Source organism: Idiotropiscis lumnitzeri, chromosome 6 (genome assembly GCF_059441095.1).
Source record: "Idiotropiscis lumnitzeri isolate Australia: NSW breed Sydney's pygmy pipehorse chromosome 6, RoL_Ilum_1.0, whole genome shotgun sequence".
Lineage (NCBI taxonomy): Eukaryota > Metazoa > Chordata > Actinopteri > Syngnathiformes > Syngnathidae > Idiotropiscis > Idiotropiscis lumnitzeri.
In genome coordinates, this window is record NC_142396.1 from 23,010,604 (window position 1) to 23,037,899 (window position 27,296).

Genomic DNA, 27,296 nt, shown 5'->3' on the forward strand with positions numbered 1-27,296 from the left:
GCTGTCGTGAACAATGCCACATCGTTTGGCTGGGCGAAAAACCAGTTCCCAATCTTGATATCATAGGAATCGAATGATGATCGACCTCCTCTGACCTGGTCGAGGTGGAGTCCGGGGTCCGGTGGGCTCTCTCCAGCGTGGACATTTGATTAGTATCCAGCTTTAGCCAGCACGGGAGCATCTCCCGTATATATTCCAGCATCGAACGTTTTCCCTCTGCGCCCAACAGCCGTAAATTATTTCATCTACTGCGATTTTCCGGGTCATCTGTCTTTGATTTAAAAAAAAAAAAAAAGAAAAAAAAAAAAAAAGCAATGCTCTTCATTGGTTGAGAAAGGTCAGTCATACTTTTTTCCTGTTGTTCTTCTGCTGACACAATCCTGTTTTCAGCTTCCTCCACCCATGTAGCATTAGCAGCCACATTATTATAACTTCCACCACGTTGCTTTCCAAAGCAACTACCGAGCTGGCCATTTTCTCCAGAAATATTAATATTGTCAAGCTTGGATCCAAATCCTCCGAATTCAGCACGGTCACTAGTTCCGACACATTGGCTTCAACCTCATTGTTTTGTTTGCTCTTTGTGGCGCTTTTTGGCTTCAAAAGGCAGCGTTTTCGGGTAAATACTTCACTATATATATATATATATATATATATATATATATATATATATATATATTTGACTGATTCATTTATAGCAGGCAATATCGTTTTAGGTTGTTTTACCTGACTTGTTTCGGCGAGTCTTTCGCTTCCTCAAAGTGTCACATGATCAGAATCAGATATCCCTTTATTGTCATTGTACAGTGTGCAACGAGATTAGAGAGCTCCCCTCTCCAGTGCAATGCAGCAATAATTTAATTAAATATATAATATATATATTAAATATAGATGAATTAAAGAATAAATAATGAAACAGAAAATAATATGAAATTGGATAAATAAAAACACATTACGTCGCTGTTCTGCAAGGTAAGGGTGGCTGTGTGTGCGTGTGAGAGTTCAGCATGGAGATGGCTCTCGGAAAGAAACTGTTTTTAGTCTATTAGTCTTTGATTTGATGCACCTGTTGCGCCTGCCAGAGGGCAACAGGTCGAACAGGTGTGAGTTCGAGTGATATTGAGAGCTCTGCTGAGGCACCGGGTGGTGTAGCCAATAATCCTCTGCGCCGTTTTGACTGTCCTCTGGAGCCTTACTCTGTGTCTGCCTCAGTACAGCCTCTGTACTAGGTGGAGACGCAGTAGATTAGCAGGCTCTCGATGGACGAGTGATAGAAGGCCAGAGCACCAGCTTCCTGTCCAGGTTGAATTTTCTGACCCTCAGGAAGTGCAGAAGCTTGTGGACCTTCTTTACCACTGCTGTGGTGTTGTGTGTCCAGGAGAGGTCATCAAAGATCTGTACTCCCAGGAACTTGAATATGTGGACCCTCTCCACACACACGCCTTTGATGGAGAGGGGGGGTGGCACAGTCTTGTTCCTCCTGAAGTCGATGACGATCTCCTTTGTTTTTGCAATGTTGAGCTGTAGTCTGTTGTCCTCACACCAAGCCGTTAGTCTCTGGACCTCCTCCCTGTAAGCTGTCTCATCACTTTTTGAGATCAAACGACCACTGTTGTATCGTCAGCAAATTTGACGACGGTGTTGTTTCCGTAGTCCGGGCTGCAGTCATAGGTGTAGAGGGCGTACAGGAGAGGGCTCAGCCCGCATCCTTGAGGGGAACCGGCGCTCAGCGTTCGGGTGGAGGACGTGTAGGGGCCGAGCATCACAGTCACGGACACAACATGTCACGCCACAACCTCACACAAGCAGAAGGCAGCACACTGCCAAAAGGACTCAACGACACGATCACACCCAAAAAAATACCACATGATGATTTTATTTTGTCAACGGAGCTAGCATGTGAAAAAATACAAAACCCAGGGCAAAAAGTAGCACGGCGCAACAAAGTAGCAGGTACATTAAAAACATCAAAACCACCACCCAGCAATATGACCAAACGGGAAGCAATAGCTATTAAAACGCTATCAAAAAATCAAGACATCACATTCTTCCCAGCAGATGAAGGCAGAACCACAGTTATCATGGACACGGACAAATACGAACAACAGATGCAACAGCTACTGCACGATGATGCCGATGCAGAATTAAAGAAACACGCAACAGAAGACAAGAAAAATAAACTCAAAGCACTACTTAAACCATTTCTCAACGAAAATAAAATTGATAGGCATACAACCAATTGGTACCCACGGCAAACATCATCCCCAGGATTTACGGCACCCCAAAAATTCATAAACCAGGCACACACCCTCGTCCCATAGTAGACAGCATAGGATCTGTCTCATATAACCTGTCAAAAACACTCACAGACCAACACTGCACGAACTCACACCAACTCGCCACTGAACTCGCCAACATAGAAGTACAGAAAGACGAAATGTTCATCTCTCACGACGTCATTTCACTGTTTACCAAAACCCCCACACAAGCCACCATTCAGATAGTACAGGACAAGTTAAAAGCGGACAGGACACTCAAAAAACGCACAAATCTAACTGTACAGGACATCACCCAACTACTCCATTTCATCGCTACATCCACATACTTCCAATTCAGAAACACCATCAACCGACAGAAAGAAGGCTTCGCCATGGGAGACCCACTCTCTGCCATCCTGTGTGGATTTTTCATGGAAGACCTGGAACAAAAGGCACTTTTAACAGCCCCGGAAAAATTCAAACCATCTCTATGGAAACGCTACGTGGATGACATTCTGGAAAAAATCAAAACAGGACACACGCAACACCTTACGGACCACCTCAACTCCATAGACACCACAGGCAGCATCAAATTTACACACGAAGAGGAAAGGGACCAATCCATAACCTTTCTGGACTTGAACATACATCACACAGACAACGGAGACATCAAAATAAAACTACACAAGAAGCCCACACACACCGACCAATATCTCCTTCGGACATCAGAACACCCCACTATCCATAAGCTATCAGTTGTCATAACATTACACGAACACACCACAATAATCACAGACCCGGAGGAGAGAACACAGGATGAAAAACATATAGAACACGCACTAAAAAGATGTCAGTATCCACAGTGGGCAATAAAAAAAGGTGCAGAACAGGTCAAGATAAAAAATAACACAACACAGGTGAGGAAAAAACAACAAACACTTCCAGTTTCGGCACTGTGCGAGTGGCAGCCAGTTTCAGCAGCTCCGGCTCACCGTTGAGCCTTTTTCATGTGTTTTTACCTTTACCTTGTTTTCTTTATTTTACCTTATCGCAGAAATGGACAAACAACTTGCGGTGGTTTTACTGCTGCTGGGGGCTGTTTTTGGCGCAACCGTGACCGGAGATGTAACTTGGAGCTACGGATCAATCGTATACACAAGAAATCTGCTGTTAGAATTCCGTACTAACACTGCACCGGCTCCCGGAGCGAGACCCGATATCCCCGCGAGCTGAGGAGGAAGAGACAAGGATGTCGCGCGGGGGCTAAACGCCAGGCAAAGAGGAGACAATACCACTTTCGTCCTCCCGTCCGTTATTATGGGGAATGTTAGATCACTTCCCAATAAAAAAGACAAGTTAACAGCGCTAACCCGGCACGAGGAGGAACTTCTGGGAGGCTAGCTTGCTGATGTTCACAGTCGTGGCTAACAGAACTAACGCTGGACGCCGTCGTGGAATTGGGCGGCTTCCAAATTCTACGTCCGGACAGGACACTGGAAAGCGGTAAGCGGAAAGGATCAGGGCTGGCCCTGTTTGATAGATGGTGTAACCCTGGGCACATCACTTTTAAGGAGCAACTTTGCAGTCGGGACATTGAGCTGCTAGCTGTTCGCATGCGTATTATGTCCTGCGAGAGTTCAGTTATGTCATCGCGGTGGCGGTATATGTTAACAGTGAGAGCCTGTGACGTACTGACTGCAGCTGTGAGCAGGCTACAAACACAGCACCCAAATGCCCTGCTCCTTATCTCTGGTGACTTCAATCATGCTTCTCCTTCCTCCTCTCTGCCTTCATTCACACAATATGTCACCTGCCACACCAGAGACAATAAAATATTGGACCTTTTCTATGCCAACCCCAAGGAGACGTACACACCACTGTCCCTCCCCCCGCTGGGCAAATCTGATCACAACTTGGTGGATCTCCTGCCTGTGTACAAAAAAAATTGTCACTTGCCCAAGTCGGGCAAGTAATTTGGCCACTCGGGCAAGGCAAATTTTAGTGGCACTTGCCCTATGGGCAAGCAGTTTTTAAAGTTAACCGCGAACCCTGCAAGCTATTTGGAATGTTCATACAAATGATTTTTGTACTTTTATTTTTCATTGAAAGTAAAGTGTACCAGTTGGTCAATAAAAAAAACAGTCAATATGCAATTCCTGCATTTATTTTGATTTTAGTCCACGTGGGAATTTATCGTGCATTTATCGTTATCGAGGTAAAATTGCTCGATTTCTCGCGATATTGATTTGAGGTCATATCGCCCAGCCCTACTGCAGTGATAGAAGTACTGTAATAAGAATACTGTAATGGTAAACAAAATACATCATTGGTCAATATTTAAGTACATCATTGGCTGAAAGTACAGTAGTAGTGTATATTGCATCCTAGGACTGCACAATTGCACTAATGCCCTCCCGTTTGTAGGCCTGACCCAATGTTCTTGTTAAAAAGTCTGACAGCAGTCGGCAGGAAGGAGCGGCAAAATCTCTCTTTGGTACAGCGAGGGTGTAACAGTCTATCACTGAAGGAGCTGTGGAGTGTTCTCAGAGTGTCATTGAGTGGGTGGGCTGGGTTGTCCAGCATTGATGACAGTTTTGCAGTCATCCTCCTGCCCCCCACTGAGTCCACAGAGTCCAGGGAGCAGCCCAGGACAAAGCTGGCCCTCCTCACTAGTTTGTCCAGTCTCTTTTTCTCCCGGCCCGAGATGCCTCCTGCCTTATGAGTGATGTTTTAATATTACATACAAATAACTTATACTTGGATCTGAAAGTGCACTCTGATGAGGTGGAACACGTAGCTTCGTTCGTTTGCATTTTTGTCGAAGAAGAGTGTATGACTGCGTAGAGGAAGAGCGAAGCATTTAATGCTGCGAAGGTTGCATTTTAGTAGCCTTCACTCAGGGCCTGTCTCCATGGGAACTCCATGGAAACGAGGCCAGATTTGAAGGATAGTTCTCGCAGGCTGCGTGAATTTGGACACCTGCGTAAGCGGTCTTGTGACGTCGTCTGGCCGCCATATTGGACATCGAAAGACGCAGCCTATTAATTTGTACATAGCTGTTGAGCCTGTCCAAATTCACCACGGGTTATGTGGTCCATTGAGGCTACATGAAGAGGAGCCTTCTTAGGCTTTGGAGGATCTAACCACGAACTGGCCTTCGGAGGCCGCAGCATGTTAATTTGGACACTGCCTTAACCGTATTTTCACGGCCAAATGACGCACTCGCTGTATCAAAGGGCGCAGCATCAGTTGTGGGTGCTATTTCTGTATGCCAGTTTGCGCATGCCAGCTTGCGCATGCCAGCTTGCGCATGCTGGCCCTAACCTAGAAAAAGGAAGCTTTGTAAATGGCAGTACCACTGATGCTATAGGAGCTCACGTGACAACCAAGCAAACCAATAATGTCAGGGTAGGGATGTCACACATCACCATACTCCTTAGAGTCATGGTTTTAAATCAAAACCAAAACTATCACTGAACACCATACAAGCAAACAATGAAATAAAGAAATACAATTTACACAAAACATGCATCTCTCATGCCATTCATATCCCAAAAAGAAATAAAAATAACACAAAAAGTTGCAATGCATTCTGGGAGCCTATCAGCCTCAGCCAATCAGATGGCTCGTTAGAGAGATATGAGTGGTGAGCTTTGGGCAGTGCTTTTTTTTTTTTTTTGCAGTTTGTTGTCTAAACCTGTGATGTTTCTTGCTTGCAATAACATGATAAGACAGACTACAACATCGTGGACAGGTGCCCTTTTTTCCAGCTTTCTCATGCACGTGCATATGTGTAAAACCGAGGCAGGTTAGTTTGGTTGTACCCTTGGGACACAGCAAGACGACGAGGATGTTTTTTTTTTTTTTTTAATAAAACACGGTTTTATTTAACAGGCTGCACTAAAAAAACAAACGATAAAAGAGGGGAAGTCAGTTATGTGGTCGCAGGGCTAACAGGTCAGGTGGGATTGGACTTCCCTTAAAAAGAAGGAATGGCCACGTGATTCTGCCACTGATCTAAGGGACACTGCACTCCACACTAAAAAAAGAATTAAAAGCACGTCAAACTCATACGAAAGATAACACCACTGCACTCAGTGAGAGGTGACAGACTAAAAACAACTAAAACCACCACCCGAGCTGTGGGAAGCCGCCCTCTGACCTACTTTTAATATAAAAAAAAAAACCCTCGAGAGATGAAAACTACACGATAAATGAACAACCTCTACACTAAAAATAGTAAAACCTACGTAGCGCCCTCCTGCTGCCCAACTGTCAGAGTCCTCGTCATGGGATTGGGGGCAATAGTTATCTGTCCACGTAGCGGGGATCACCTCTCTGGATCCGGTGCAAATAGGTAGTTTCTTTTGAAAGTGTTGGGAGTGTTGTATACAATCACTGGACGTCTCGTCCCGTTGACTGCGGCGTCTGGCTTCCGTGCGGGGCGGGCGTTCTCTGGCGAGCGTCGTGCGTGGCGGGCGTCCTCTGCGTGGAGCGAGTTGTGCAGGCATCGTTCAGCGTAGCGAGAATCTCCCGATCCTTCAGTGGCACCGTCCTGATGCACTCAGCTCATCCCTCCTTGGCCAATCGGGCTCGTCAGGTGCTCATCAGGCCACAATCCGAGGCACATGGGAGAGAAATTCACTCTCACGTGCTCCCACACACACGCACACACACCCCTTCACTATCCCACGACCTCCATTCACTTGTTACACATACTGGTCTGTTCTAACTACTTACTGTCTCAAACCATCCCCAAAAGATTTATTGACAGAATTAATTTGTCACAGTCAATTCTGAGCACAGTGGTCTCAGACTTTAACCAGCAGGGTCACCTAACATGCACTCTGAAAAGCCCTGAGGGGAAATGATCATCATCACTAAATGCAATGCTTCATTGTAGGCACATTGACTTGTTTTGCCGTGCAAATGATGTTAAACTTGTCTTGCTTAGTAGTAATAAGCTGGTACGTACTAATCTCTCCTCGTCGCTTATTCAAAGTTGGGCTTTGTCCCCTGAAAATGCTCAGAAGAGCATATCCACCCGTCTAGATAGGCTATTCAATCGCTTTTCCTTCATTTTTAAAATATTGGACGTGCGAGCAGAGCTACTGCACACTAGATAGCAGTAAACGGTAGCTGATGGCAGCGCTAACAACACACCCCCAAGTTTGATTGACCAATCAGTGTTGGGCAGCACAGTCCTGGTACAATCTTTTGGCCCTGGTTCACATCTGGGCCACCAAATGGCCCCGGGTAAACGATATACCGGGTTAAATGTTTTTGGTGGAAACATAAGGCCGTCTCAGTTTACATGGGTACATCGAAAAGTTCCTTTAAATGTTCCTGCTGTGCAAAAGGGGCTAAAGGCATCTGAGAATGGATCAGCAGTGAGAGGGTTGTAAATCAGGCAACGGCACTCTGGAACGGAAGACTTTAACAGCAGCACAGGAAAAGAAGACATCAAAGTAAACTGTCACAAGATTGGAAATCATATTGTCCAAGACATTTAGTCCAGTACAATACAATACAATACAATACAATACAATACAATACAATACAATGCAATACAATTTTATTGATAAAGCGCATTTCACAACAGGGGCGGCATGGTGGTCCGACTGGTTAGCACAATGGCCTCACAGTGAGAGACAGCAGCGGTCGTAGGTTCGATCCTGGCTCCAGCCTTCCTGTGTGGAGTTTGCATGTTCTCCCCGTGCCTGCGTGGGTTTCCTCCGGGTACTCCGGTTTCCTCCCACATTCCAAAAACTTGCATGGCAGTTCGATTGAACACTCTAAATTGCCCCTACGTATGAGTGTGAGCTTGAATGCTTGCTCGTCTCTGTGTGCCCTGCAATTGGCTGGCAACCGGATCAGTGTGTCCCCCGCCTACCGCCCGAAGATAGCTGGGATAGGCTCCAGCACCCCCCCGCGACCCTAGTGAGGAAAAGTGGTACAGATGATGGATGGATTTCACCACAGCTGGAGCTGTAACAAAGCGATTTCCATATGCCATCATATAAATTAGCAGCTAATTTGAACACAACACCTCTATGGACCATAACACCAGTATTATGCTAATAGCAAAACTAACTATGCTTTGTCTGTACATATAAAACAAATTAAAATGTAAATCTATCATATGACATAATTAGATCATTGAATAAGTCAATAAGTCATGACAAAACAGTTTTTGGGGACTGTCCCGTTTTTTGACAATGGCAGTTTTAGTAAAAATACCCCTAAACGCAGTAAATTACCATAAAATGGCTCTGCCTTTGAGGTGTGATACCAACCACTCAAAATGTTTAGGGTGATCAAACCAATCCATATATATATATATATATATATATATATATATATATATATATATATATATATATGTATATATATATATATATATGTATATAAATTAAAATTGGACATAATTCGACCATTGAATTAGTCAACAAGTTATACAAAAGAATTGTTTTGGACTTTCCCCTTTTTGACAATGGCAGTTTTAGCAGAAATACCCCTACACACAGTCAATGACCATAAAATGGCTCAGCCTTTGAGGTGTGATAACTAAGTAATTTCTAAATATTTTTTTACGTGCAACCACTCAAAATGTTTAGGGTGATCAAACCAATCCATAAATAAATATATATTAATATAAATATTTGTTACGCCCTCTACAGACCATCACAGCAGAATTATGCTAATAGAAAAACTAACTATGCTATGTATATATAGATGTATACATATTTATAAATCAAATTGGAACATTTCATTTGACATAAAAAAATCAAGCTGCTCATCAATACAAATATCACTGCCAAGGTTGAACATTTTTTGTGGAAGTATGCTGCATTTGCTCCACAGTTCCTGGATTGGGGACATTTTCGGACGCATGATGACGCTCTGGCCTGCGTAGCTTGTCATCAAAGCGCAGGGCGAGAATTTGTAGTGCGACATTGTCTCTGCAAATCCTGTACGTCCCATCTTGATGCAGTCTCTGGGCTGCTGATCCTGGCTATGGCATATAAGGTTGGCCTGGGTGTGAGGGTTGGAGGGAAAACAACTTGTCCTGCAAGTCCGTGGGTTGGAGACCAGAAAAATTTCTGTTCTTTGATGGCCACAAGATGCGTCCTTCCTCTTCCTCCGGCACGATTTAAATTTCCTCCTCAGACTGATCTTCCTCTTCCTCATCAGAGTCCGTCCCGTTTTGAGGGGAAAAATCCTGATCAGAGTCTTCCTCAGACGTAATGAAAGAGGAGTCAGTGGAATAATTGTCATCTGCCAAAATAGTTTGCCGTACCTATTCTGTTGAAAAGTATCTCGCCATCGTTGCATGTGTGAGTTCAAAGTGAAATTTCTGAGTTCAGCTTGAAAAAACAGGAAGTGCATCTTTTAAATCTGGAGTCCTATGAATGCTATTCGCTGCAGTATTAGACTGGATATGTGCATTGTCTGCTCTCTCGAACACTGAAAGTGTAGGATCTCAAATAATAACACTTGATATTCCAAAAGAAATTAAGCCAGCAATGCTCAATGAACCTCTACTTTTCCCCTCTTATTGTCTTTGTGAATCTTCTCTGTATCAATTTGCATTTCTTAAGTACATTGATGGTGACTTTGTCTGTAGAATTTGCAGAGCCAGGGGATGCAGCTTCTCCTACTCAGGGGCAGCAAGAGGACAAGCAAGCTGATAGTGATCTATATGTCAGGTATGTTACATTTTCCCTCACTTGTATCAATATTTATATTTGCAATATACATTGGATTGAAAAAGCATAAATTAAAGCACTGACCTCCTCCTTTTGGTGGCTCCAGTTATGATTCTCTGCTCCTTTAACTCACATCAGATATTCTTCTGACAAATCTGATTCCAAATCCTGCTTGTATTCGTTGACTTTGCTCCAGGAAAACTGCGGAGAAGCGATCCGTGCCCCGAGTGGCCTGTGAGAGGCACGCACAGCCCTTTTGATTGCTCCTTGCTTTCACAAGGAGGAAGTATCATCCTTTCAACTAAAGCAACTCAATCCCCTTTGTCATGCTAATAGGAAGCTTTTTATTTATTTTTCCCCCCACACACATTACTCAAATTCTTTTGATTTTCCATAGCTCCTGTTACTCCATTTTACATACTCTTCCATAACTCTTCTTTCACACTCCAGCAAAACTCCTCCCCCACTAAAATCTCCTCCTGCAGCATGATCCTGGTGGATCTATTACACCACAGCCACCTCCTGGTCAATTTTTACATGATTTACAATGCAAACAAGGCTGGTTCTCAGTCACAGGCTGAGTCAGAGCCTACTGCATACAAAACCCCCCAAAAAACAACAAAAAAAGGCTCAGACCTATAGATAGGTCTTCGGATTGAATGAGTTATGGATTGAATGAGTTAACCATAACTCTACCATATATAGTTATGTTCAAGTCACGAGCACTGTATTTATTTGTTCCTGTTGAAAACATTTTATTTGTTTTGGTAATATTTAAGCATATTTTTTTTTATATTTGAACCAAGTATTTACCTTTGCTAACTGCACATTTAAGAGTATGTCAAGCTGATCAATATTTTTATGCGATACGAACAAATTTGCGCAATCTGCAAAAATAATTTTATGAATATCCTGTTAACAAAAAACAAAATCATTAATATACACAATAAACAAAAAGATGGATCCCTGGGGAACTCCAAAAGTTGTGTTTTCTAGACGTGAATTTTCTCCATTTTCATTTACATATTGCAGCATATCATGAAGTTAGTCCCTGAACCACTGTAGTGCTATACCACTGACACCGTAATGATCCAACTTCCCAAGTAAAAGAGAATGATCGATTTTATCAAATGCCTTTGAGAGATCAAGAAAAATGCCAATACCAATTTCTGCCCTCTCAAAGCATAATTTACTTTCTCAAGCAAACCTAAAATGGCCATACATGTGCAGCTATGTTTCCTGAAGCCATACTGTGAAGAAGCCAGTATATTTAGTAGTTTTTTTTTTAAGTAGCCTGCCAGTCTCAATGATTCACGTCCCCAGACTTATATACTGGTATTATTTTTGACACAATTGTTTGCTTTGGAATAATGCCAAACTGAAGAGATAAATGTATTATATTTGCAAGTGGCTCAGCTATCACATTCACAATGGTTTTAAGAATCTTACTGCAAATACCATCATCACCAGGTGTGTGTGAGCATTCCATCTTGTTTATATTAGTTACTTCCATTTTACAAGTACATTTAAAATAACAATGAGTTGGGATAATTGGTTGTTTTGATACTTGTAATTTGGGACTCCTATTGCGCAAATTTGTTTATAGATAGATTTTTTTCCAACAGAGGCAAAAATCAGTTAAAATTGTCTGGTAAATTATCTTCCTTAATCACATTATTTGATTTAATCTGCATTATGGCGCCAGGGACAACTGATGATTTTGCACTTCGGCAAAGTACATCATCAGCACCTTCCAAAGTTTCTTCTGATTCCCAGAAGCTTTTTTAAATTGTCACTAAAATAGTTTTGTTTACTAGTTAATATTAGATTTGTTAATTGGTTGGTTTATTTATTTATACTATTTGGACTTTTTTCTATATTGATTGTAAAGCAAAAAAAAGATGTGGGCGTGGCAATGCACAGTTCGCCAATAAAAGAACACAGTTTATTTTGATGGTCTGAACGTGCACAAAATCTCACAAAACTTTTTACACATATTAGGCGTGGCAAAATTGTATTTTATCAATTTCTCGTGCACCTTCTTTTCCTTTAAGCTTTTCCCTTCAGGGGTCGCGACAGCGAATCAGTTGTCTTCATCTAACCCTGTTCTCTGCATCCTCTTCTCTCACCCCAACTACTTTCATCTCCTCTTTAACTACATGCTCTTTGGTCTTCCTCTAGACCTCTTGCCTGGCATTTGGAAACTCAGCAACCTTCTGCCAATAATACTCACCATCTCTTCTCTGGGCATGTCCAAACCATCTCAGTCTGGCCTTTCTGACTTTATCTCCAAAGCCTCTAACATGTGCTGTCCCTCTGATGTACTCATTCCTGATCCTATCCAACTTGGTCACTCCCAAAGAGAACCTCAACATCTTCATCTCTGCCACATCCATCTCTGCCTCCTGTCTTTTCCTCAGTGGCACTGTCTCCAGACCAAACAACATCGCTGGTCTCACCACAGATCTATATATCTTCCCTTTCATTTAGTTTCTTTTGCACTCTTTAAAAAAAAAAAATTCTCTCTAGCGCGCCCGAGTCATTTTCAAAGAAGCAGCCTTGGATGTACATTTTCTACATTCTTCAAAAATTTGATGGTGTGCGTACACGGCAGGGACCTACAAAAAAGTGGAGCCATATAATAAATTGCACAGGAAGTTGGCCATTTTGAATTGACTTCAAAGTTTGACGAGGCTTTGACGACAAAGGCTGCTGTAACTTGAACCACACAATAATTTCTCGTAAAGATTTCTCACATTTGATAGTAGTTCAGGCCTGAACACATTTACAAATTTACTTTAAGCTTTCCAATATTGTTGTCTCTCTCTGGCTTGGCTTCGCAAACGAAGATTTCATGAAGGAAGTTTCCTACGTTGACTGCAGGCACGCTCGTGGCTGACGAGGCCAATGTGAGATAGGCAGGTGCGGCTGCAGTCAAATGTCACGTCAGGTACGAATGCTGTAGCTTCACGATTTTTCCTCTTGTGGCGTTTATCCCTCAGGTTGTTCTTGCGGCAATCCTCGAAGGAGGAGGCCGCCTGATGGATGATGTGGCGCCAGATGTCGCGGTCAGCAGCAAGAGTAGACCACTGGCAATGGTCAATGTGGCAGGTGTTGAGGGACTTCTTCAGAGAGTCTTTGTAACGCTTCTTTGGTCCCCCTCTGTCACGATGGCCAGTGCAATGCTCGCCATACAGGGCTATCTTGGGTAGGCGATTGTCGTCCATTCTGGAGACATGTCCTGCCCAGCATAGCTGTGACTTCAGCAGCATGGCGTCAATATTGGTGATCTCTGCTTGTTCAAGGACCTCAACATTTGTGACGTAGTCGCTCCAGTGAATGTTGAGGATAATGCGGAGACAGCATTGATGGAAACGCTCCAGGAGTTCCAGGTGGTGTCGGTACGTTACCCATGACTCAGAGCCGTACAGTAGGGTGGTGAGTAGAACGGCTCTGTACACGCTGATCTTAGTGCTCTTCTTCAGATGCTTGTTTTTCCACTCTCTTGTACAGTCTGCCAAAGGTGCTGTTTGAAGTGGCCAGCCTGTTGCCTACTTTCTTATCAATCTTGGCGTCTGATGTGATTATACACCCCAGGTCGGTGAACTGCTGAACGGTCTTCAGCACAGTCTCGCCAATGGTGATGCAAGGCGGATGATACTCTTCTCGAGGTGCAGGCTGGTGAAGGACTTCCATCTTTTTCAAGCTGACATAGAGTCCGAAGAGCTGGGCCGCTTCTGCAAAGCAGGATGTCAGGCACTGCAAGGCTCTTTCAGTATGTGCAACGAGGGCAGCGTCGTCGGCAAAGAAAAGGTCTCAAAATAGCTGCTTATGAGTCTTTGTGTGGGCCTGCAGTCTCCTGATGTTGAAAAGACTGCCGTCGAGACGATAGCGGATGTAGACAGCATCATCATCGTCAAGGTCTTCCATGGCTTGCATGAGCATCACACTGAAGAAGATGCTGAACAGGGTAGGCGCTAGGACGCAACACTGTTTCACGCCGTTAACGATGTTTAACCTAACTTGGCCATGTTGGTCTTCATGCAGCTGAATGACCATACTGAGGAACTTTAGGAGGCAGCCGAGGCGCTCCATGATTAGCCACAGACCCTTTCTGCACACCGTGTCAAACGCCTTGGTTAAGTCAATAAACGTTATAAACAGACTTTTGTTCTGCTCCTGACACTTTTCTTGGAGCTGTCGGAGGACGAAAACCATGTCTGTGGTACCCCGGTTTGCTCTGAAGCCACACTGGGTTTCTGGGAGGTGGTCTTCTGTGATAGGTACTAGCCTGTTCAGGAGCACTCGAGCAAAGATTTTTCTTGCACTGGCGAGCAGAGTGACCCCCCGTGAGTTTGAGCAGTCAGACTTTTCCCCCTTGTTCTTGTATAGGGTAATGATGATTGCTGTCTCTTGGCAGTTTGCCCTGCTCCCAACAACAGACAAGGAGTTCGTGGAGCTTGCTGTGTAGCGCTTGGCCTCCACTTTTCCAGAACTCAGGTGGAATTCCATCAACTCCGACTGCCGGTAGAAATATACATATAAAAAGCTTAAATATGATGTTGCTATATGTACAAATAAAAGCTCCGACTGCCTTGCCACTCTTCAACAGTTCTATGGCTTTTGTAAGTTTTTGCATATAAGGCGGTTCGTCCAGTTCCTCTTTGACTGGCAGTTGTTTGATCCGGAGTAACACTGAGTCTTGGACAGCTCGATCAGCACTGAAGAGTGCCTGGAAATGCTCAGACCAACGGCTCAAGATGGATGTCTTGTCATCTAGGAGTGTTTGCCCATCGGCACTGAGCAACGGACTCTGGGCCTGATGTATGGGGCCAAGAAGCTTTGTTAAAGGATATTTTATTGACAATCTAACATCAATATACAGAGAAAGAAACAAATTGGTGGTGGGGTGGCAAATCATTGAGAAGCACTGCAGTATCCCACCGTGACAGTACCCTAACCTGGGCCCTTTATAGCTGCTCGCAGCTCTAGTTATTATTATTTTTGCGATCCTTTGACCGCATTTTTTACACGCTATACATGCATGAAAACTCACCAAACTTTGCTCGCTCATCGGACCTTGTGAAAATGTTTATATTTTAACGTCTTCATAAACGACACAAACAAAACGGCTCTGTAGTGCCACCTAGAGTGGCAAAATAAAATCCAATCCCGGCCCGTTTGACCTTGGCTTACAAACATTTAGAGGCACATGTAGGACCCAAGACGTACAAAAAAAGTCCCTTACAGCCATCGTCTAAAATTAACAGAAAGTGAGTTATGAATTTATGAATGTCCAATTTTGGCCCATTTTTGCACATTTAGATTCTTTTGCACCCTGATCCTAGAGGATTGCCTTTAAACTTCAGCAGTACCATCTTAAGACCTGTGACAACACTGGGACAAAAATCTTTAGTTTTCAAAATACTATATGACGGGGGCGGGGCATCAGTTGCAAAATACAATACAATGGAATACAATACAATTTTATTTACAGAGCGCATTTCACAACAGCTAGAGCTGTAACAAAGCGCTTTCCGTATGCTGTCATATACATTAGCAGGTAATTAGAACACAAATTAAAACACATAAACCCATTTACAATAGATACCAGAAGAACAGCAGACCAGTGACAGTCAATGTTGAGTCGATAGCTAAATAATAAAAATGTGTCTTCCAACAGGTTTTAAAAATGGACAAAGAGGGAGATTGCCTATAATTATAATGGGAGCTCATCCATAGGGAAGGACCGGCAACAGAAAAGGCACGATCCCCCCTGAGGCTGCGCTTAGTTCTTGGCACCTCCAGCAGCATTTAGTCCACAGACCTAAGGCAGCGGGTAGGTGCGTGGGGGTGAAGGAGCTCAGAGTCGTACGCTGGGGCTAGGCCATTTAAACCTTTGAAGTACAGAAGTATCTTAAAGCGAACTCTAAAGTGCACTGGGAGCCAGTGAAGAGAGGCCAAGATTGGGGTTATGTCATCCGTCTTCCGAGCTCCAGTTAAAAGACGAGCTGCAGCATTTTGGACCGGTTGGAGGCACTTGAGCGACGGCTGGCTGACTCCAAAGTAAAGTGCATTACAGTAATCTATCCTAGATGTAACAAATGCATGGATTACTGTTTCCAAGTGCTAAGTGCTGTTGGGAAAGTAAGGGCTTCACTTACCGCCCAGTTGAGACCACTTGTGTGCATGTGCTCTCCGACATACACAGCAAGATGGAAAGATCTAGAGGAGAAAACGATTATGAAAATTCCATTGAAAGCATTAATGTTTGACACTAAACTACAACAGGAGAATACTTTTAAAGAAAAACAATCCGGTATGATGATTGAAGCCATGAATGAAAGCATCAAACTGTCCAAATTAGAGGAAGACGCAAAAATATATCGATGGTGTGCCTACGACTCTGAGTTTTTCCCCAACAAGTATGATAATCGATTTAAACTTTGGATCTCAAAAGGACTAACAGACTACAACTCACTTGTCCGCGAGGGGACACTTCAATCATTTTAAACGTTAAACTAGTGCTTTCTAAATTAAAGCATTAACTCTTGATTAATCCAAAAATGTTTTACTCGGTTAAATATTTTAACTCAATTAACTCAGTTTGATTTACTTAAAAAAATAATTTGCATCCTTTGCAAATATTGCGCCATATTAGCTGTACATCTTTAGTCTCAGAACAAAACACTGGTTACCACTGGGCCTTGCAAACCAACACTGCTGGAGTGTGGCGCTTGTGGGCAAATATTTTGAAGAAAAATGCCTGTAATGAAAGCTCTTAGAACCGTCTTTGAATTAAATATACTTCATATTTGGTGATTTTGCATCAATTCCAAGATATTATTCAAGTAAATATCTGTAACAAGCTTCGCAAAAACTAGTAGTTGAAAAATGTGATTAATCGTGATTAATCATGGAATTTTTTTTGGTGATTAATTAGTTAAAAAAAAATCATCACTTGACAGCACTAGTTAAAACAAACATAGGTTGAACTCTGATGATTTCTTCAGATATTTACAGATCAGACACCATTTTAATAAGAACATTAAAAAACAAGCTGACAGGTGATTCTTACAAACATTTAGGAGAAATTGGGGAAGAGAAGGGGGGATTAATATTACAGTAGTGGAGTGGGAATATATATGTCAAATACAATGGACTACGACTGGGTCAAGCACTTGGCGTGAATTTTGCAGGAAGAACACAATGAGATTTTTTGTAACACCTGCCCAAAAGAAATACCAGGGAACATGCAATACATGCTGGAGATGTGGAGAGGGTGGAACCCACCATTTCCACGTAATTTGGGAATGTGTTGTAATACAAGAATATTGGTTGGGCATTCGTTATCATTTGCAAAATGTACTTCACATTGTTCTTGCCTTGTCCTTTAAAAGCGATGTATTTAGGTAAAATGGATCTACAACACATGAACAATAAGGAAAATAAACTTCTTTATACTTTACAGACGACATGCAAAAAGGCATTGACAAAAAAGTGGCTTAAACCTTAGAGACCGACAATGGATGACTGGATTGATGTATGGTTAAGGAGATTTTCACTATGGAGAAGATTTCCTTCGCTCTCAAGCTAATACTGGACGTATTCTACTTAACATGGTCCGAGTGGACCAAATATGTCAAGCCTATACGAAGTGACTTTGTTTAATTTAAACATGTAGTTTCTTTTCTTTGTAGAACTATAGCGATGTGAAAGGTTCCTCTGCTCCTCCGATTGTTAGCCTGTTTTTTTTTTTCTTTTAGCTCTTTTTTTTTGCACAAAATAGAAAAGCAATAAGAAATTGTAACTCTTTTTTTTCTTTTATAATTGAATATGTAACAGGCTTTTCAATTATAAAAACTAAATAAAAAAAAAACAAGAAGAAATTCAGGAAGTTAAGTGTCATCCAGATATTGATTTCTTCAAGGCCGGACAAAAGTGGTCTCAAGGAGAAAGCGTCCTAGTTCAGCGGGACATAGATCAGACTGTCATCTGCATAGCAATGAAAGGAAATTCCAAGGTTTCGTTGGATGGAACCTAGGGGGCTGCAATATAACGAAAACAGCAAGGGAATCAGACATTCTGAATTGCTTAATCAATACTCTATTAAAACCGATTGTAATTGGGCAGAAATCTCATCTCAGAGGATGTGATGTTTGTTCCTGCAAATTGACTGGAGGTAAATCTCAAGAGGTAAATCCAATTCTTCTTTGCAGAGCAACTGGGCCCAAAAAGCAACGACAAATTCAAAATACCTCAGAAGACCAGAAAGTAAAAAAGAAGCCTGGACCTAAACCTGGCTGGAAGAACAAGCTCAAGCCTAAAGGGTAAACGCATCCTGTCTTAACAATGTCTTAAATACACCCACAGACACAGACGTGTATGTACATATATATATATATATATATATATATATATCCATCCATCCATCCATCATCTGTACTGCTTCTCCTCACTAGGGTCGGGGGTGCTGGAGCCTATCCCAGCTATCTTCGGGCAGTAGGCGGGGGACACCCTGAACTGGTTGCCAGCCAATTGCAGGGCACACAGAGACAAACAGCCATCCGCGCTCACACTCATTTAGAGTGTTCAATCGGCCTGCCATGCATGTTTTTGGAATGTGGGAGGAAACCGGAGTACCCGGAGGAAACCCACGCAAGCACGGGGAGAACATGCAAACTCCACACAGGATGGCCGGAGCCGGGATCGAACCCACGCCCGATGCTGTCTCTCACTGTGAGGCCATCGTGCTAACCAGTCGGCCACCGTGCCGCCCTATATATATATATACAGTGAACCCCCGGTTATCGCGGTTAATGGGGACCGAGACCACCCGCGAAAACTGAAAATCCGCGAAGTAGCGTCGCACCTTAAAAAAAAAACAAAACAAAAAAAACACTGTATATATATACTTCGCACCTATATATATATATATATATATATATAAAAATATATATATAGGTGCGAAGTAGCGGCACACCTTCAAAAATGCTTAAAAAAAAAAATAAAATATATATATATATATATATATATATATATATATATATATATATATATATATATATATATGGGTAGAGAGAGAGAGAGTGAAATTCATGTTATAACAAAAAAACAAACAAATTATTATTAAAACTTGTGTTTTTATTCCCCAGCCATTATTTTTGTATTTATTCAATTACTTCTTTTTGTATTCATTTAATTACTTCGACTTTTACCTGCTGGTACGCCGTCCGGTGTGCCCTGTGAATGTTATGATCCTCCAGCAGAGCTGGAGGATTGAACAGGACTCTCCAAACGCAAACACGGGGAAAAAAGGTGGTGATACAAAGATAGTGTAGCGACTTTGTAAATGGTTCAAGGGTTCTGTGTTTTCCTCTTTTCTGTGGAGGCTGTGAAGGCAGCAGGGGAGTGAACGTTGTGTTGCTCTCTCTCTCTGATCGGCGTGGTTGCGGCCAACAGCAGCCGTTTTTGGCTTAATAATAAAAGCGTTCGCTGATGGACAAATTGGCCTGATTTATTATACAACGTTACAATATTTATTATAATCACAATATAGTCAGTGTAATCAGCGCGTCTCGCAGCAGCTGACGGCATGGCGCGAGACTATCGCTGGAGGAACGCCCACACAGCTGAAAAAACAAAAACACACGCGCATGACAGGCACGGATCATGACAGTGAAATGAAAGGTGGCATTCTTCATTTATTTATTTATTCATTCATAACTGACAGCCTCGCGCTCCGCCCGTGCCCGGGGAAGGTGCTCCTCTTCGGCTTACTGTGACGCGAGCATGCCCTCCTCCTCGGCAGCTACCATTCGGTTAAACTTAGGGGCCGTTTGGCACCGCCCGTGCCCGGGGAAGGTGCTCATCTACGGTTTAACTGCCACGCACGCCGGCCGGAGCTCTGATACGGTCCGAACCGCGCAAAACGTCGCCACCAATCGTGTCCGGGGAAACCTGCTCTTCTTCGTCCACTCTCCTCTTCGGCGCACGCCGGCCGTCTAACCGCTTCAGCGCCCCCTTGTGCCGCTCGGCGAAACTACAATGCCCCCGAATATTTTTTAGACCCGCGAAGCACTGAACCCGCGAAAGGTGAACCGCGAAGTAGCGGGGTTTCACTGTACATCGTTCAGCCGTACTACGGCGGAAAAAAAGCATGTTTCCCAGGGTAACACCCAACCTAAGCCTATATTTGTCTGTATGTTGTTATTAATACATCTTTGTCTATTATTATTCTCAATGCCAGGGGGTTAAGGAAGATTGTAAAGCGTAAAGCAGTCTTTTTGTTTGCTAAACAGCACAGGATTAATTTTTGTTTTATTCAAGAGTCACACTCAATTTCTAACGATATACAGTTATGGAAAGCTCAGTGCGGTAATCACTTATGGTTGGCACATGGGTCTGAATACTCTGCTTGGGGTTGCTATGTCGAAACATTTATTCTCTGGTCGTGTTTTACATTCTGTATCTGATAAAGCTGTCCATTTTTTTTTACAAGTAATCAACACAGGAAACATCAACATGAGAATTATTAACGTATATGGGTATTATTCAAAATATGAGAATGATAACCTTTTTGATGTGTTAGAAAACCATCTTCATCGTCTTCTCATTAAATTTCCAAATTGTGGTCTAATAATAGGAGGTTTTAATATGATATTGGACCAAAATATGGACTGTTGGCCTCCCCGTGATCAGTATTCAGTAAATAATACATTGAAGGTATTTATGCAGACATTTAATCTGATTGAAATATGGAGGAAAAATAACCCAAACTTGAAAGAGTTTACCTTGAGTAATAGAAATGCCACTAGGCGGTCTCGTATCGACTTTTGGCTTGTTTCTCAAAATATTACCTTGAATCCAATTTCAGTTTCATTACAACACCTTAAACAGACCATAATGCTGTCTTACTTTCCATACCTTTGCACTCTAAGAATACTAAGATATGTTGAAGTGCTTACTGGAAGCTCAATAGTTCTCTGTTACATCATAAAATAGTTCAAACTGATATTGAAAACCTTATTAGGAAATATTAGAACAGAGCGAAAGATGAAAATAGTTTTTGTAGCAAATGGGAATTACTCAAATTTGAGGCTTGTCAATGCTTCAGGAAATATGGTAGTGTCTTAGCCAAAATCGCAGATTAGAAGGAAGAAAGGATAATTTCACCAATAATAACCTTGTCATTGAAAGGCCCTGATAGCATGACTAATGAAGACAGACGAATGTTAAATTCAAAACAGGCTAAATTAAACGAGATTTATATTAACAAAACTAAAGGAACATTTGTGAGGTCAAGGAAAAATGGATTGAGGAAAGCGAACAAAACACAGCATATTTTTTTAACTTAGAATGGCATCATGGAAAAATATATCTTATTGAGCAACTAAATATTGATGGCGTTGTAACTGATTACCCAAAATGCATTGCCAATTTTTGCTCTAAATTTTATAGGAATCTGTATAGGTCCAAGTATTGTGAACGGTCGACGACAATCTTTTTAAATCCTCTTGACAATGTCACACAGATAACTACGTGTGATAAAGACTTCTGTGATAGGAATATTAATTTAGACGAAGTTGTTTTTGCGATTGAACATTTAAAAATTGATAAATCTCCTGGGGTTGATGGCCTCACGGGTGAGTTTTATAAAGCTTTTGGTAAAGATTTAGCTCTTTTTTTGCTTAAAGTCTTTTTAGAGAGCATGGAGAAAAGTGGTCTTCCACCTTCACTGACACAGGGATTGATTACTTTGGTACCAAAACCAAAAAAAGATCATAATTTCATTGATAACTGGAGGCCCATTTCTTTATTGAATAACGATTATAAAGTCTTCGCTTCCATAATAGCTAGCAGGGTCAAGGGTGTATTAGACCCAATTATTGATGAGGTTCAATCTGGTTTCATGAGTAAAAGGCATATTTCGAGCAATATTAGACTCATTCTAGATCTTATCGTTGATTCTTTCCTCAGCTCTGATAACAATTACCTTTTGTTTCTGGACTTTTATAAGGCGTTTGACACAGTGGAACATGAGTTCATTTTTCGCTGCATGGAAAAAATTGGATTTGGTAATTTTTTCTGGAAAACTATCAAAACTATGTACACCAATGGTAACAGTTCCATCAGACTAAGAAATGGTACCTCCCCTAGATTCACCTAAAATCGTGGAATACATCAAGGCTGTCCGGCCTTGCCATATCTTTTTATTTTGTGTACACAACTCACCTGTCATATAAAGAAAAGTGCTCTTCAAGGGATATCTATAACAGGCAGAGAAATCTTAATTAGTCAGTTTGCGCAGGACACTACCTTATTCCTAAAGAATTCCAGCCAAGTCTCGGTTGTCATTAAAACAGTAGAACTCTTCCCAGCTGCTTCTGGTCTTCACCTGAATTTAAACATTTGTAAACTATTTCCTATTTGTGATTGTAAAGAGACTTCTGTATATAACATACCAATTAAAGAGAAGGCTATCTATCTAGGGATTATCATAATGAAAAATGAGGGTTTGAGATGCACAGAGAACTTTGATCCAATCATTAATAAAACTAAAGTAAAGCTTAACCAATGGTTAGTTGGGGATCTTTCTTTAAAAGGCCGTACGTTGCTAACAAAAGCGGAAGGACTGTCACGTCTGACATATGCTGCAATCTCTTTGTTTGTACACAAAAACATTTGCAAGAATATTGATAAAATGCTTTTTTGACTTCTAATGGCGAAACAAAGCTCATTATGTGAAAAGGTCTCTTGTAATGAATACTTGTGAAACTGGTGGATGGAACTTGACTTTACTACCCTAAATAATACATTTGAAATTAATTGGATATAACAGTTTTTGGAACTTGCTTCCTAATTATGTATTTGATCAAATAGGAGGTCTGGTGTATACAAGATGGCGGCGCGCATGGACGCAGCGGCTAACAGCTCCCCCTCACAGTGCTCCTTTTTACTTTTTATTAGTGTTTGCTTGCTCTTATTGGCATCAACTGAGGCACAACATCGATATACCCGCCAGGACATCGTGAACATTGGATATCGATGCGAAATAACCATCACAGAGGAATTTTGCTATGATCGCAAAATTCCGAACGAACTGGCGAGGCTGCCCGGCTCACCGTGGCTGGTCATCGGGGCCGGGAGGCGGCGCAGGCGACGCAGAGAGAGGAAGCAGAAGCGAGGCTGCAGGTCCGGTGTCTTGCAACGGCTGCGACGGCAGCCCCATAGGCAGCCACTACCGAGTCTGCACCTCACCAACGCCAGATCCGTGGTCCACAAAATCGACGACCTGGGATTACAAATCCTGGGAAACCGCTATGTGCGCGATAGCAGTGTGATCGTCGTCACGGAAACCTGGCTGCACGCAGACGTCCCCGACGCTAGCATCCAGCTGGCCGGGCGCTCGCTACATCGCGCGGATCGGACGAGGGACACCGGTAAGAGGAGGGGCGGGGGGCTCTGTGTTTACGTGCATGAGAACTGGTGCGGCGATAGCACGATCGTCGAGAAGCACTCTTCCCCCGACATCGAGTTCATGTCCGTTAAATGCCGGCCTTATTTTCTCCCGAGGGAGCTAACGGTAGTGATTGTCACAGCTGTCTACATCCCTCCCGACGCTAGCACTAGCACGGCGCTCTCGCTACTCGCGTGCGTCATCAATAAACATCAGCGGGCCCACCCTGATGGCGTTCACGTAGTAGCGGGAGACTTTAATAAGGCCAATTTAAAGACTGTACTCCCAGAGTTTCACCAGCATGTCAAGTGCCCAACGAGGGGAGACAACACTCTCGACCATGTGTACTCGAACATCAAGCACGCATACAGAGCCCTCCCACTCGCCCCTCTCGGCCAGTCAGACCACCTGTCCTTGCAGCTCGCACCTGCGTACACCCCTCTCAGGCGCAGATTCAGGCCTACCACGACGCCATGAGTGAATTACAGGACTGCTTTCATGACACAAACTGGGACCTCTTTGATCATCAGGACCTTGATGTCTACACGCATTGTGTACTGGACTACATCAAGTTCTGCATGGAAACTGTGTCCCAACATAAGACTATACGGACCTTCCCAAATGCGAAGCCCTGGATGTCCAGCAGGGTTCGCTCTCTCCTCAAGGCCCGTGACGCTGCCTTCAGGTCAGGCGACAAAGCCCAGTACAGGGTGGCTCGTGCTGACCTGAGCAAAGGCATCAAGCTAGCCAAGGCAACCTACAAGGGGAGGCTGGAGGCCCACCTTGCCAGTAACAGGCCACGGGAAGTGTGGCAGGGTCTACGGAGCATCACCAACTTCCGTGGCAGCAGCACGACCTCTGTAGACCCGAGTGCATCGCTGGCAGAGGAGCTTAACTGCTTCTTCGCTCGCTTTGACTCGCCCCAACCGTCACACCCCCGCACTTCAAGCTCCAACTCCCCCCCACTCATCGTAGAGGAACACGATGTGAGGCGCGCGCTCCTGGCGGTCAACCCCAGGAAAGCTACTGGACCCGACGGAATACCAGGCAAGGTCCTCAGAGCATGTGCCCACCAACTGTCACATGTTTTCTGCAGGATCTTCAACCGCTCCCTGGCTCAGGCAGTCATCCCCTCCTGCTTGAAAACTTCCACCATTATTCCTGTCCCCAAAAAGTCACCAGCCGTCCACCTGAATGACTACCGTCCTGTTGCTCTCACACCAGTCATTATGAAGTGCTTCGAGAGGCTGGTTCTCCAGCACATCAGGGACTGCCTTCCTCCCACTCTGGACCCCTACCAGTTTGCATACCGGGCTAACAGATCCACTGAGGACGCCATCGACACTGCTCTGCATGTTGTGCTGGGCCACCTGGAACGACAGCAGAGCTATGCAAGGATGCTCTTTGTGGACTACAGCTCGGCATTCAACACGATCATCCCAGACATCCTCGTCGCCAAACTGGACACTCTCGGCCTCCCTGCCCTCACACGCGTCTGGATTAAGGACTTTCTGACCAACAGACCCCAGACTGTGTTGCTCGGCCCCTACACGTCCTCCACCCTCATGCTGAGCACCGGTTCCCCCCAAGGATGCGTGCTGAGCCCTCTCCTGTACGCCCTCTACACCTACGACTGCAGCCCGGCCCACGGCAACAACACCATCATCAAGTTTGCTGACGACACGACAGTGGTCGGTCTGATCTCGGAAGGTGACGAGACAGCCTACAGAGAGGAGGTAAAGAGACTGACAACTTGGTGCAAGGACAACAGACTGCACCTTAACTCTGCTAAAACAAAGGAGATTGTCGTCGACTTCAGGAGAAACAAGACGCTGCCGCCCCCCCTCTGCATCGAAGGCGTGTGTGTGGAGAGGGTCCACACGTTCAAGTTCCTGGGAGTACAGATCTCCGATGACCTTTCTTGGAGTCACAACACCACAGCAGTGGTAAAGAAGGTCCGCCAACGTCTGCACTTCCTGAGAGTCCTCAGGAAATTCAACCTGGACAGGAAGCTGCTGCTGGCCTTCTACCACTCGTCCATCGAGAGCCTGCTGACGTACTGTGTCTCCACCTGGTACAGCGGCTGCACTGAGGCGGACAGAGTGAGGCTCCAGAGGACAGTCAAAACAGCGCAAAGGATTATTGGCTGCCCTCTCCCCCCACTGTCGGACATCTACACCGCCCGGTGCCTCAGAAGGGCTCTCAACATCGTCAATGACAATACCCACCCAAACTCACTCCTGTTCGACCTGTTGCCCTCTGGCAGGCGCTACAGATGCATCAAATCAAGGACCAATAGACTGAGAAACAGTTTCTTTCCGAGAGCCATCTCCATACTGAACTCTCACACACACACGAGACCACCCTAACCTCGCAAAACAGCATAGTGATGTGTTTCTATATGCCCTATTCAGTACTGAATTCCATTGCACTGTCTTCTTTATTTATCTAATTTATATATTTGTCTGTATTATTGTTGTATTGCACTGGAGAGGGGAGCCCTCGAATCTCGTTGCACACTTGAGTACAATGACAATAAAGGGATTTCTATTCTATTCTATTCTATTCTATTAACTTTGTACTTTTATGTGGCTTTATCTTTATCCAATTTCCACAAACAAATGCTTTTAGCTTGGTCTTTAGTGTATAAACATATTTTTCCCCCATAAATGCTTTATCTGGAATAACCACTATATCCTACATAAGAATAGATCATTATTTTTTCAGAATTGGTTTAGTCATAAAATAATTATGGTCAGTCAACTGCTTAATCATGAAGGTTTTCTTTTGAATTATACAGAATTTCTTAACAGATTAAAAGTGCCTGTTACTCCAAAGGAGTTTGCCATGGATGCTATTCCTTCTGGAATCTTGACTCTCTTAAAAGGGGAACAACATACAGACAAATATAGGCTTAGGTAATAAGGTGTAAGCACAATAGCCCAGCGACTAGGGGCTTCAACATTTTAACGTTTGTTTTAAGTAACATAGTGGAACACAACATTAAAGAACAAGTATATTATTTTATGTCAATCGTTTCGTCAGCAACTATTCAATTTGAAATATAAAAAAAAAATTAAAATGTGGTAGAAATCTTTTTCCCTTCATCCTCTGTTTCTTTTCCTAATTATTGGACTAGCAATCCTTATCAAATTTCAAATGTAATTTTTTAACACACCTGGAAAAGAAACCCGCTTCAACAAACTGCAAAAAAAAAAAAAAAAAAGTGAGAGTTCAATACCTATCACCTGCCAGCATGTTGTTGTTTTGGAGAAAAGTAGATTTCTTTGCTCACGGCATCTCTGTATATTCGCGACGTGAATTGGAGAATGATCCCTGGATTTGTCATTATTCTGGTGTCCCAATTGATGCACAGTGTCGATGACATCAGGGAATTTATCTTTCTCTCTGGGTAGAACAGCCTGGCAGACCAAAATCACCTCTTCACGAACGTTTTTCTTCTCCGGTGCTCCATAGAGACGCAAATTCCAACGGTGTGAGTAGTTTTCAATTTAAGCCAGCTGCTGCTCCGTCATGGTCATTTTCTTCTCTGCCATTGCAACCCGGCCCTCAACATGTTTCACTTCTACTTGTACTTCTCGTATTTCAGCACAGGCAAAGTCAACTGTTTTCTTGAGGTCCTCTATTTTTATAGTAATGTCCTTCGTCATTTTCGTAACATTTGTCTCCAACGCATCAAATATGGTGTTAAACATCAGCGATATCTGTTGCACAATGTTGACATTCTCTCCTTCAGATGTGTGAGGCAGCTTACTTTTCTTCAAAGCTGGCGGCTTTGAAGGCGAAACATGCAAGTGAGGAAAGTCAGCATCCGCAACAGTGAGAATAGGTTGGTTTTGCAGACAGTAG

At 43.2% G+C, this 27,296-nt stretch overlaps 1 protein-coding gene across 5 annotated transcripts in view; it reads left to right on the forward strand.

Annotated features, from left to right (window-relative positions):
- znf276 (zinc finger protein 276) overlaps window positions 1-27,296 on the forward strand; it is a 64,924-nt gene that overhangs the window by 17,388 nt on the left and 20,240 nt on the right. For 2 of the 5 annotated variants that reach the window (XM_088297911.1, XM_088297909.1), the window contains exons 6-7: window positions 9,886-9,967; window positions 22,850-24,040. In XM_088297911.1, coding sequence (XP_088154037.1) covers window positions 9,886-9,967; window positions 22,850-23,903 — 1,136 coding nt within the window. In that variant the 3' untranslated portion in view covers window positions 23,904-24,040. Of the gene's footprint in view, window positions 1-9,885; window positions 9,968-18,186; window positions 18,298-18,429; window positions 18,821-22,849; window positions 24,041-27,296 lie in introns of those variants that run through there. The other 3 variants (XM_088297914.1, XM_088297912.1, XM_088297913.1) reach the window with 3 other exon arrangements.